This window comes from Monodelphis domestica, chromosome 3 (genome assembly GCF_027887165.1).
Source record: "Monodelphis domestica isolate mMonDom1 chromosome 3, mMonDom1.pri, whole genome shotgun sequence".
Lineage (NCBI taxonomy): Eukaryota > Metazoa > Chordata > Mammalia > Didelphimorphia > Didelphidae > Monodelphis > Monodelphis domestica.
In genome coordinates this window covers 152,873,323-152,887,175 of record NC_077229.1, presented here as the reverse complement: position 1 = coordinate 152,887,175, position 13,853 = coordinate 152,873,323, and the positions used below count along the sequence as shown (strand labels likewise).

General features: G+C 34.0%; 1 protein-coding gene across 7 annotated transcripts in view; it reads right to left on the bottom strand.

The window, feature by feature from the left end:
- Positions 1-13,853, bottom strand: part of CSMD3 (CUB and Sushi multiple domains 3) — a 1,668,414-nt gene that overhangs the window by 570,160 nt on the left and 1,084,401 nt on the right. For all 7 annotated transcript variants that reach the window (XM_016431868.2, XM_056823169.1, XM_056823168.1 and 4 more), the window contains 2 exons: positions 12,164-12,352; positions 1,601-1,717 (listed from right to left, as the gene is read on the bottom strand). In XM_016431868.2, coding sequence (XP_016287354.2) covers positions 1,601-1,717; positions 12,164-12,352 — 306 coding nt within the window. The remainder of the gene's footprint in view (positions 1-1,600; positions 1,718-12,163; positions 12,353-13,853) is intronic.

Here is a 13,853-nt window from a genome sequence, read left to right as displayed (position 1 = left end):
ACAACATAAGGGAAATTGTTTTATTTATCCTGTAAATATTTATTTGGATTCTATCATGCATACCAAAAAGAAGAGCAGGAGTGGTTAAGGTAGTATAAATTGAGGAAAGGGATAGAAAAGAAATAGAAGACACTCTTTTTGAATTTCCAAGAGCTGATAAATTAAATAAGAAACAAAAAAAATGTTAGAGATAATTTAAAAGAAATAATTTTGGTAAATCATCAGAGCAGAGTAAATTCAGGAAGATGGGTTCAAGTTCACCTTTGACATATACTGGCTGTGTGAATTCTGGCAGTCTGAACTATTCAGAGTTCAAGATAAATGTCTAAAACTATAAGTAGTAGAAAAATGTCAATTTGTGTTGATGGATAAGGTTTTTGCAAAGAGAGATCTCAATAAGAATACAATTACAATATACAATATACAATACAACTTCCACATTCCTAAAAGAAAACATTTGCATTGGTCAATACAAAATGTTAATTATGTAAAGATGGTATTAATATATTTTATGTGTGTGTGTGTGTGTGTGTGTGTGTGTGTGTGTACATTGTCCACTAACATTCTACTCTGATGCCTTACACTGTGAAGTAATTTCAGTGTCTTAAAAGCTCTTAAAATGTAGAGGATACAGAAAAAAAGAGATTAAGCTGAATAGGAGGAGGTTATTCACAAGAATCATAATTGAGGATTTGGAAGATTTATATGATAGTTCTGGGAGTTGGGTACAGTGATGCAATTCACAACATTTTATGACACTTACATAAACATAGAGCTGAAATTTATTCAATTGACACTCCACTGAGAAAGTTCTTTGGACTCTAGATAAGAGATTTCTTTAAATGAATTTTCTGAAAGAGAAGCCAAGCTAAAGTTGTGTTCTGCCTAAATTCAATCAACTGTTCAATCAGTGGATCTCTAAAGATTTACTGAATGCTTTGAAGTGCTGGTCATCATACTAGGCACTCAGGATACAAATTACATAGATGGAAAAATGTTCCTATTCTCAAGGACCGTACATTTTAAGAATTTAACTTTGAAGATAGAGTAATTACATCTAATTTCCTCTTGAGCTGACTTTTGGGAGGAGGGAATGGAGAAATTTCCTCTTAGGAATAATTGGTGGTATAATCAAGGCTGCCTAAAGTTTCTTAATGGTGGGGTGATAAGAAAGTAGGGGGAGTTTGTGAAGTTAAACATACATGGATTTCCAAGTGGATGATGTAGATTATTTGAGGGGAACTCTCCAGAACAAGAACCTAGAGTCTTGGGAGAGCTAAGATATGGCAGTTTACTTTTTCCAACCTATTCTCAGCTACTTTCAGAAAAGTTAAGAAGCATGGGGGAAGAGAGGGACAATAAAATCAAAGTACATAAAAATATCAGAAGGCAGTAAATGTCAATTAAGTTTGATCCAAAGCATGTAAGCCTCTGATTGAGAACTTTGACTATTAAAGCTGATTCCTTCTTGCTATCCCATAAACATAATTCTGTATATAGCAAATTTCAATGCTAACTTGTTTTTACTTTTGAAGAATGACATTGCATTGACATTGATATAATGAAACAAAAGCCAATAAATCATCATTAAAGATATTACCTTTTCCATGAGTTACATCTACAGTCCATGTACAATTCAAGGAATTTGGATAGAATTCAGGGTATCCAGGGGATAAGATTGTTCCACTAGGCCCTCGAACATCACCTCCACATAATGCTGAGAATAAAAGAAGCACAGGCTTGTGATTAGTGATGATACAGTTAGAGGCAGCAAAGGCTGAGAAAATCTCTTATCTCTATTAAAATATAATGAGTCAGTCTCTCATGACTAAACTACTTCCTGTTAATTCTTGAGTTACATATGTACAAGCTTTTGGCACCCAAAAAAAAAATCATCCTGTCCAAAGTAGCAGTAATTCATGTAATGGCGAATTGTTAACTGGAAGGGTTAAGTAAAAACCTGAGAGAATAAAGCTCAACATTTTATACTGGAATTCTAATGATTTGCTTAGCTCATATGTTTTTAATTATAAGCATCATTTGCATAAATTCCTGGAAATTAAACATGACTAATTAATTGTTGAGCAGCCCTTGTTATTAAGTATTAAGAAAATGAATTGTTAATTATGCCAAATTGTTCATTATAGAGTCCTAAAGGAATATGTCATTCTTTGTGGATTTTCATTTAGAACATTAAATCATTACAGTATCTATTTCTATATTTCTTTTAAAAGTGATCACTATGAGATCAAGATCTTTTACCAAAGTATAGAATACATAAAATCTGATTTTAAACCATTGAAAAATTAAAACATTATTTTAAAAACACTTGTTAATTGATAGAAATTAAATAAGAGGTACTGATGTGTGGCAATACTGTGTTGGCTCTAAAGCTTGCTGTTCTGGATTGAAAGGACTATAGCCCAGTGACCACAAGGGAAAAGGAAGCTTTCCAAGTAAATATTACAGTCATAATTAAATGCAAGCTAAAGGGAAAAAAAACAATGGTAGTGATAGGACAGCAGCTTATAGAAGAAACTTGCAATATAGTTATTAAAATCTCTTCTCCCTCCTTTTCTCTTCCCTTTCCTCACCATCCCTGGGGGAATAAGGAATTGTCTCCTGGATGCTAGTTCTCTTCTGACTGAGGTTTCTTTGTCAAAATCCCCAAATTATATAGCAAATATTTATTTTTGAAATTTATTTCTATGAGTAATTCCCATATAATCTTGATTTGTAATGTGTTATGGTGATTAAAAATTCTGAGAGACTGAGTTACAGGTAGGAAAATCAATTTCTTGATCAGGCTAGCAATAACCAATAAATTAGTTATCAGTGATACTTCTAAGTGATCATTAATTCAGTCTTGAGTCATTAAATACAATTTTGGAATAATTATTCAGCCATCCCCTAAAAAATTGAAGATGTCTCTAATTAGTGAATATCTAATGAGAAAGTGGGCTAACATGTTCTCAGGCCCTCCTCAATTCTTTTATGATGGTGAAATTATACGTCCAAACATAGGATTCCAATGTCTATATAAAGAAATCAGGTTATGCCTGATTAAGAGTGATCTTGTCCAATTCATTTCAGTGGTGCACTCAAAGACATTATCTTGTTACTCCACAGACATATCTGACCAAGACTACTTTCTGCTTATTAGATAAGATGGTGTCCACAATCTCTATCACCCTGATGTGGTACCCTAGGTTTACCTTGCACTCCCAAATTACAGAAGTGTTTCAGTTCAAACTGTAATCAGGAAAATTCCTTTGCTTCCTAGCATTCTTGTTAAGGCTAAAGAAAGGGTTGGCCTGGACTTCAAAGGCTAATGATAAGAAAGACCCTTGAGAGGATTATCCTCCTTTGATTATCCTTTAGGTTTTGAGATGGACATAGAGATATACCTTCAGGCTATGCTTTGATACCATCAGGTTGTATTTAAGATATCTATCTGTCCCCTAAACTAGGAGGGTCACCCCTATGTTTTCAGGCTGATTCCATCAGATGACCGACACCACCCCCACCTCCTGTGCCTGAGTGCATACCCCTCTGAAATCACATTCTAAAGACCCCAGAATTGATATCCTGGAGAAGGCAGCTTTCCATCTATGCTGTCCTCCCATCCATATTCAACATGAATTCCAAAGTCATAAATTTCTCTTTTTATTTCTAAGCTAAGTTTTGGAGTCTTGTGTTCTTGGAAAGGGTACCCTTCCTGAACCCCGGGTTTCACCTAAGCCCCCACGACAATCTCAATTTTAGAATCTGCTTTGGGGTAGGGAATGTAAAGGCATTCCTTGAATTTCTAAGAAAAAAGGAATGAGGAAAGAGGCTTGAAAAAGAGACCAAGCCCCAGTTAGAAAAGTATACACAGCATTATATAGAAACAGAAATGATACAGCATTAGAGATAACTTTTCTCAATGTTTGCATAAATAGGTGCACTCACAGGTGTGCCTGAATGTGCCCTCTCCATTAATACCTTCCTCTGCCATCCCCACATGATATAAAGTTGAATGAATAAGCAAATAAATGACATTGACATGACATTTACTGTGGGTCAGGTACTTTTCTAAGCACTTAAAATTATCTCATATGATCCTCACCCCAATGCTGTAAGGTAGGTCCTCATTTTACACTTGAGAAAACTGAGGCAAGTAAAGGGTAAGTGACTTGTCCAAAGTTACACATAGTTCTCAGGGTCTGTGCTTGGTAAGCACAAACTCTGCCAGCCACTATTAAGATGAAAAAATCTTCAAATGTAAGACCAGAAATGATATCTTGTATCTATTTAATGTCTGTCATTTGTAAAAAAGGAGCAAAAGAATTACATATCCACAAGGTATAAAAGCAGAAAACATTCTCACCCACCCATGGCAAGTGAGGAAGGTCATTTTTTTATGACATAGAGAAGCGGTGACCTATGTTGATAGAATTAGCCACACCATTAAAAAATGTTTATTAAACATATAATATGATATAATAATATAATATATACTTGTGAAGATAGCTAGTGCTGGCCCTAGAGCCAGGAAATCCTGAGTTCCAATCCAACCTCAGACCCTTAGTAGCTATGTGATCCTTAACTTCTGATTGTGACAGTTTCCTTAACTCTAAGACAGAGATAAGAATAGCATCTATGTACAGGATTGTTTTGAGGATCAGATAAGAGATTTTTAAATTTGTAGTCTTTAACTCATAATAGGCAATATATAAATGTTAATTCTTTTACCAATTCCCTTCCTTTCATCAAATAGAAACTTGAAAAAAGACAGTAAATTTTTAAATGATTAGAAAATTTCTCATAAAGGTAAAAACATGACACATTTCAGGGGAGGGCTTGCCCACTCATAAGAAAAGGTGTTAATTTTAGTAGCTTGCAGGTGGTGAAAAGGGATTATATGAACATTCTCATTTATTTTGATTGACATTCCATTTTAATGGCTTTTAACCAATTCCTGCAATCTTGCCTGCCCACTGATGAATGGTGTAATCCTCATGGTTATATGTATCAGATGGAAGAAATAGTAAGGATTTAAGCCCTGAGGTTGCTAAGTAAATAAACTCTATATAATCTGAGAACCCTCTGGAAACAAAAAAGAGGCAACAATTCATCTTGCTCTTTTTTTGATTGTATATCCTTATTTGAGAAAAGCAACTACAGCAGTGACAAAAACAAGAAGACTGAGCTGCTTAAAGAAAAGTTTAAAAGGTAATTAGCCAAAGACCTCTCTTATTCCCAGGTCTCTACACTAGGAGAGATTTTTTAATAAGGAAAGAAAAAAAATCTGTTATTAAAACTAGATTCTTTTTTTTAAAGGTTCCCATATTCATCTATTCTCTGATAATGTAATTTAGAAACTTAGGTAATGGCACAATAAATGAACAAATCATAACAAAAGCTGTTTTTTTTTTTAACAGTTTACCAACTAGCAAGAGATTTGAATATTCTCTGATACAAATTCTCAGCATTAAGTTGAATAGGTAAAACAACTAAACTCAATATTAAAAAAGAAGACCAACCATAACAATCTATTTATATAGATATGATCACTGCCTTGGTAGATTTTGAGGAGGTCTCTTGACAATGCTAGAATTATGAAGGAGCCCCTAAAGGTTTTAGTTGCCTGCTGTTCTAATTTCAGTTTGCTTTCCTTCAAATCCCAACTAAAACCTCATCTTCCATAGGAAGTTTTTCTTAAATCTCCTTAATTCTAGTATTTCCCCTACTTTTATTTCCTATTTTTTCAGCATGATATTTTTCTTATAGTCTCCCTCATTAGTTTGTGAGCTCTTTGAAGACAAGGATTGTCCTTTGCCTCCTATTGTATCTCTAGCACTTAGCACAATGTGTGTCACGCAATAGGAATTTAAAAAAACATTGACTGACATCATATAACTTTCAGCAGCCTATTTCTTTATCAGTAATAAGAAACAATAAACAATTTGTAGAAAACTGTGCTGTCAGGAGGACAAGCATGTTTTAAGTAAGATGTGATCCTTATCTTTAGAATTTAATATTTAGACATAGACACCATATGCAATGTTATACAATTTCCAGATTTGAGAGCAGAAAAACAAATACCACAAAAGAATTGAAAAGGCATGTTGGAACCAACCAGAAATATTAGAAAAGAGTTGGTGAAATCAATGGATTTGGACCATTTAAAGTTCAATAACATCCTCTTTTGAATAATTATAAAATATAATTCTCTTATTCAAGGACTGCTCTAACCTACTCAGCCTATACATATTTACCATTCTCTTCCCTTCTTGAGCATTTGAATACAAACCCTTAGCTCATGTACATAATAGACTCACTGTAACTGTGTAACCTATCAGTATAAGAATTTTATAAATTCTCTGCCTGTTTCTCAGGCCTATCTACTATTTTGGTCACTAAGACAAACCATCTCTACTTTTGTTCCTCCTGGTCAGTCCTACTCTGATTTGTCCCACAATTTTCTATAACACTAAAAACAACCCAGAGAACTACTGAGATACAAAATAACAACTGGTCTGTTTGTCAAATTTAAGGACTATTTATAAGATATATTTTTAAATCTTAGCTATTTGAGAATGCTTATGTTTTCACTGAGTACATTTATAAAAGTTGTGTTCCACACCTTAAATGTTCTCTATCATCCTTTCTGTCTTTTTGAAACTTTTGTCTTCTTTTGAGGGTGAATTCATTGTGAATTTAAAAACTACTCTACTCTACTCAGGCTGTACTTTAGAAGATCTGATTTAGCTATTTCCTGATTAGTAACAACGGAGATACTGGGTTTAACAGAATCAAGTCTTGGGAACTATACATTTCTCCACCCTACTCAGTTTAACAAGGTCAGGATGCTTGTACCATACTCAAAGATTTAATTATCTGAGGAAATGGCCTTCAACAGACATGTGCAGAAAAAGTGGACAGACCCCTGGGCTGTCCTAAGTCAAGCTAAGCTATCATTGGTACAGAGGAGATACAGGAAAGTAACATAAAACTGTCTATATAAGGCAGGTCACTTGCTCTCTCTCCCTCTTTCCCCAGAGAGGTGACTCTGGCTGACAGCATGCTAGGCATTTTGGCATCTTGGTGTGTTTGCAGCTATTGTCTGGGTTTGGTGGTGAGTTTGCCCTTGAGCTGATTCAGGTTCAGGCATCTTGGCTGAGCCCTTTTGGAGTTCAGGCTGATTCCTTCCTCCTTACTTTTCAAAAACCTTAACTTCCTAGAGTTTCTGGTCTTCCTCATCGCACTAGCCAGGCTGGAGGAATCCTACACCTCTTTCCTTCTTCCTTCTTCTTAATTTCTTTCCACTATATTGATTAAATCACCATAAATTTCCAGATGACTTGGTTGTAGTTTATATATATATATTTGGGATATCCATGGAGACCAAATAATTAACATAGTTTAGGTCACAACACTAAATTATCCTTTACATCATGTGCTATTTCCTCTATGAAGCCTTCCCTAAGATCTTGGCAGCTTTTATGAGAGATTCAATTAATTTAACCAACCAAAATTATTAACAAGTTGGCATTCTAAATTTTCTCAATATAGCAAATAGTCATCCAGTAGTACTGGGAATTTCCAATGATTCATAAAAATTTTAGAGGCAGCTTCAAGTTCAAAGCCATCATCTCTCCTAAACTGGATACATGTTTCTAGGCAAATCACTTCATTTCTCAGGACTTTGGGCAACAATCTGAGTCTCAAAATGAGAGAGATGCACACTATCTAGATAAGTCAAGGTCATTTCCTCACCTGTGAGTTCCCAATAATAATTAAATCATAATAAAATACATATCCCTTTCTTTATCATAAAAATGACATTGAAAGAAAAATTCCCCCCTCCAATCTAATACCACTTTTTTTCAGGAAGTCATTTTGGAATGACTCACATGAAAAATAAATATTATAACAACATGAATGCAACAAAATTTGAATATTTTCATTATACTCAGCAGTAAACATGATGATTAAAAATAATATACCACTAAGTAAAAACAAATCTAATTAAATTGGAACATTCATACTACCAGGTAAAGGATCAAAGATCATTTCTAGAATAGTTGTATTTCTAACAAGGAGAATATTTAGGATATCCTAATTATTTAAGAATATTAGTAGAGAAGTTAATAAATTCATTTTCAAAATAATTTTTTTCAGAACAGCAGAATCAATGGAATTATGCCCAAAGGGCTTTAAAAGAATGCATACTATTTGATCCTGCAATACCACTACTAGGTTTGTACCCCAAAGAGATAATAAAAAATGGTTGTACAAAAATATTCATAGCTGCACTCTTTGTGGGATCAAAAAATTGGAAAATGAGAGGATGCCCTACAATTGTGGAATGGCTGAACAAATTGTGATATATGATGTTGATGAAATATTATTCTGCTATAAGGAATGATAAACTTATTGATTTCTACATGACCTGGAAAGATCTCCATGAATTGATGCAGAGTGAAAGGAGCAGAACCAGGAGAACATTGTACACAGAGACTAATACACTGTGGCACAAATGAACATAATGGACTTCTCTACAAGCAGCAATGCTATGGTCCAGGACAATTCTGAGGGACTTATGAGAAAGAACACTATCCACATCCAGAGAAGGACTGTGGGAGTAGAAACACAAAAGCAAAACATATGATTTATCACTTGTTTACATGGGTATATGATTTGGGGTTTCGGTTTTAACAAATTACTCTATTACAAAAGTGAATAATATTAAAATAGGTATTGAATGATAACACATGTATAACCCAGTGGAATTGCTTGTCAGCTCCAGGAGGGGGGAGGGGAGAGAGGAAGGAAAGAAAATGAATAATGTAACCATGGAAAAATAGTTTTAAATCCCAGAAGAATCAAGAGATACAGTGTGATACAATGGAGGGGGCTCTGGACTTAAGATTTAGGAAGATCTGTAATTGGTCCATTCTCAGTGTTATCAGCAATGGAAAGTCAAAAAAACCAAAAAACCTCTGTATGCCTTTATTTCGTCATCTGAAAAAGAAGGTTTGGGGACTTGATAACTTCTAAGATTCCTCCTACTCTAGATCTATGATGTGATAAGAGCAGGTGAAAGTAACATGTTTTTTGTTAGTTTTTGACCTATATTTTTCTATCACTTATGTCATATGGCACTGAGCAGCCATAAAACATTTAAACTGCTAAATGTACATTTTTGGTACATAATTCCACAAAAATAAATATGTGGAATGGTGGAAAATGTCAAGACTATTTTTTGTGGGCTGACATTTTGAAGAATTTATACTTTTCTGTGGATAAATGTGTGCGTGTGTGCGTGTATGTGTGCGTGTGCCTGTGCTTTTCTAAATAGAAAGAAAATGGTCACCAAAACCCTTTAAACACATTTAAAGAGACATAACTAGGTTTCATGGTCACGGAAAGGGTATGGGTTTTGAGCATGGAGTATAATGGACTTCAAACTTTTAAAGGAAAAAAATGCATTTCGTTTTTGTTAACATCAAACTCAAAGTTAACATTTCTTTTATATTATTTATATTTTCGTACAACCATTGGGGTCCATGACACAAAAAGGCTAAAAGTTTCTAAAGGAAAATTGATAGTACTTGGACTCAGATGACTCTTAAGCTCTTTTACTCTTAATTTCTCATCTCCCAAGTACTGCCTACAACAGAGTTATAAAAAATTCAATTTACAAATCATAAAAGCTATGTTAGTATGAGTTATTTCTACTGGGGGAGGGGGTAGTGTACCATAAACTAGACAACCCTCAACAATGAGAACATTACATAGCTTGGGCTATATATTAGTTTGATGTGTTTTAGGCCTTTGGAGACCTCTAACCACACGCCTGAATCTGAGGTTCAGAAAAGTTAAGTGATTTGATACTTAGTGAGCATACAGTGAAAGATTAAGAACTGAGCTTCTTTTAACTCCAAGTCTTAACATTTATGTTCTTTCATACTGGGAGATCTTTGATTTCATTAAAAGAAATCTCATCTCCAAAAGGAGAGAGGGTATATAGGCCTATTGTATTTTCCAAGAAGAGCCAAATTTTACAGTTCTAGCTGCTACATATCATAAAGTGGAACAAATACAAATGTTCACATCCAGGGTGTTAAAGGGTCAGGAGATTAAGTTGGATGAGGCTCCTCTAAAGAAACCAGAATTTTGGCCTAAAAAAGAAATGGTAGCAAAATGTGGATTGCTGGATTCAGGACTGGTTAAATGTATTAAAACCCCCAAAATGTTGATTAATGTATTAACGTCATTGAAAGGAAAATCTCTAGTAGATTGCTTTTGGACTCTGTTCATGGTCCTATTCTGTCTAAAATTTTAATCACTGGCTTCAGTGAAAGCAAGGATAATATCCTTTTTTAAAATTTTCAGGGAAATATGGTTAACATAGTAAATGACAGAGTTTAGGATCCCAAAAGACTTTGGCATTTATAGATAATCAGCATTCATGGATAGATTATCATCTACATCTACATCTACATCATAGATTACTTTACATAATCTCTTCCCCAAAATCTACCTCTTTTTCAAACTTCCTGATCATTTTTTGAGGTAAGTATGATCCTTCAACAATATTGATGCCATCTTTGTGTCCTTATTCTTATTCACTCTACATTTCTAAGCAATTAGCAAATTTTGTCAATTCTATCTTCACTTTTCACATCTGTGCTCAGGTAGGTAGATACTGGTCTATTTCAGACCCTTCCCATTTCTTGTCTGGATTATTAAAATGGATTCCTAATTTGTCTTTTTGAATCAGGTCTCTCTTCTCTCTAATATAACCTCTATAAAAATGTCAAAAGGTTTTTCCTAAATGTTAGACCTAACCATATTACTAATACCTTATTCAATACATTTTAAGGACTCAATATTGACTCCAGGAAAAATATTTATTTCATATTATCTCACAATCTTAAAAATGTCTATTTTTGTAACCCCTTTAGTGTTACATGTTTATTAAGGTAATAGGAAGTGTTCTAAGATTTTAGTGAATTATCAAGCTATTAAAATTTAAAACCACAGTAAGACTTTCAGAACACTCTATCTAAGTACACATATAAGTATACACATTGAGTATATACTACTTGTTTTGTTTTGTTTTTTCTAGAAAGCATGATCAAAAATGTTTGGAGATCACTGGTATAAACAATAAAGAATCACTATCTATGAGCAAGGAAATGTCATAATCAGATTTATATGTTAGGACTATTACTATAATACTAATAAAATGTATTGAATAAAGAGATGCTGGAAGCAGAAGAACATCCGAGTTTCATTCACTGTTAAAAGGAAAAAAATTATATGAAACTTTTTAGAACAATAGAATTAGTGGAATATTTAGTAATAGGGATGGTCTTGTCACCTATATAAAAATAAATTTACTTGAATGTTTCACAGTTTAGATCTGGATTAAAATTATTTCTCAAAGATAGCAATTTTTTTCTTTTTTTCCTATTCATTATTGTTCCTCCAGAAGGTTTACCATCCTCTAATATTTCATTTGTTTGCCTAGTTGTGCTATAACTCTAAAAGAATATCTAGTCAGGCTCAGAATGGAGGGAGAAGGGAAAGGGGCATCTCAGTAGTAAAGGGTGCATAAATGACATCATATAATATTGAAGAAATTAAGATGAATTACTTCAGAATTAACATGCTTAATAATTCAAAGTGCACCTTTTTAAATATAGACCATTGTGTTCTACGTTAAGCTTCACTCTTTAATGATGATTCTGTTTAAACCAATTCATTTAAATAAAATGATACATTAATTTCCTTATGATCAATTAGTCAGTCAACAAATATTTATTAAGTGCCCACTAAGTACCAAGTCTTGTGCTAAATGCTAAGGATTAAAAATAAAGAAAATAAGTAGCCTTTGACTTCAAAGAACTGATATCCCATTGGAAAAATGAACAATGGATATATAACTAATACAAAATATATACACATTAAATTAAAGGTGATTTTTTTTTTGGACAGAAGGTGAACAGGAAAGATGCCACAAACTGACCAGAGTAGAGAAGATTCCATAATGAAGATAGTATTGGGGCTAAGTAATCTAATTCCACTTCACTTAGATAGGTTTTATGTGTCTGCTATAGCCACCACACTGCACAGTACACAGAGCTATTATGAGTTCATTCATTTTTACCATCACAAGTTGGAAGTGGATGACTCCACCAGTGGTTTTTTTCACATAGAAGAGGCTCTTCGTGGCTTAACCTATAGCCTGGATCACAACTAAATGACACGGTGGAGCCTATGGAGAAATCATGACCATAACGCCGTCCATGCACTGGAATGCCAGGATCCAAACAGGAATACGTGTTAACTGTCACACCTAGAAAACAAAAAAATAAGGAAGTACGTGTATGTATATAGAAACACTTTTTTTGTTGTTCTTTCTTATTGGAATAAATGTCCAGAAAAATCCAAAAAGCCAGGGCATGAGACTGACTTTGAGAGTAATTCTATAGCATTAATTTTTACTAAGTGCTTACTATGTGAAAGGCACTGTTTTAGACACTGAGGAAACAGACAAAAAAGAAAACGAATCTGTGCTTTTAAGCAGCTTCATTTTTGCTCTGGGGATACATATGAACAGATAAATAAATGCACTAAAATTTGAGGATGGAAAAAGCATTAAAAATGAGGAAAAGCCCCAGATTTCCTCCTGCTGCCATGTCTTCCCTCTCCATTTTATTCTTAAAAAACAAAACAAAATAAAAACCTTTACCTTCCATCTTAGAATCAATAGTATTAGTTCCAAGGCAGAAGAACAGTAAGAAAGTATTTGTGGTTAAGTGACTTGCCCAGGGTCACAAAGCTAGGTAGTATTGGGGGCCAGATCTGAACGCAATATCATGCATTTTGGGGCCTGGCTCTCTATCCATTGAGTCATCTAGCTGCCCATCCATTTTCTCTGCCTAAATACTCATCTTTCTAAACTTAAGAGTTCTGATTGTCCTTTTGTCTGATCTCCAATTCTTAAACAGCAGTATTATTAAATTTATTTTTGGTTATCGGTCCTTTGGAAAATCTTTTGAAGCATGTGAACCAACTATCAGGAAAAATAAATGAATAAAATAGGTCAGGCCATAATGCCAAGAAATTATACTGAAATGCTATTATCAAAATATACTTTTTTTAAAATGTGCATAGACCCCAGAAGAATTCCTCTTATATAACCTTTTTACAGTCTTCTTAATCAAAAAACTACTCAGGTCCTAATTTAGCCTTCTTATCTTTGTTTGTACTGGTAACACTTTGTCTAAAACTTTGTTAATCCTTAGCATTCCAGTATTAAGTACTTATATAGACTAATGTAAAAAATAGACTCGAATACAGGACTACAATCCCCATGAGCCTTTGCTCCACTTCCCCAGAATGCCTTGTAATCTCACCTGGGCCGAGATCAAGAAGGTATTTAAGCTGATTCAAAGGCTTTTGAGGGCGCTCGGCTCTTTTGGACTTCCATTTTGGAGCAGAGGCATCTCTTCCATGATGTGAGGTCATTTTGTCTAGGCCTCTAGCCTAGGCACATGTTTCTTACTTGTATATTTTTTAATCTTTAACCTTTAATAAACCTCTAAAAAATATAATACTCCTTGCAGAGAGAAACTAATTTCTACCTGCCTCAGTCTCCCCATCTCCCCTAAATTTTAACTGTTACACTAATGAACTTGCCCTCATCTAGATGCTGGAAATTCTTTCCCCATAATCACACCCATCCTTAATTATTCACAATGACAAGAGATTTTGAAAGTCTTTTCTATGTTCTTTCTAAATGACAGACTCATAAAAATAAATATCTGTATTTTATAACACTGAGAAGAAAAGAA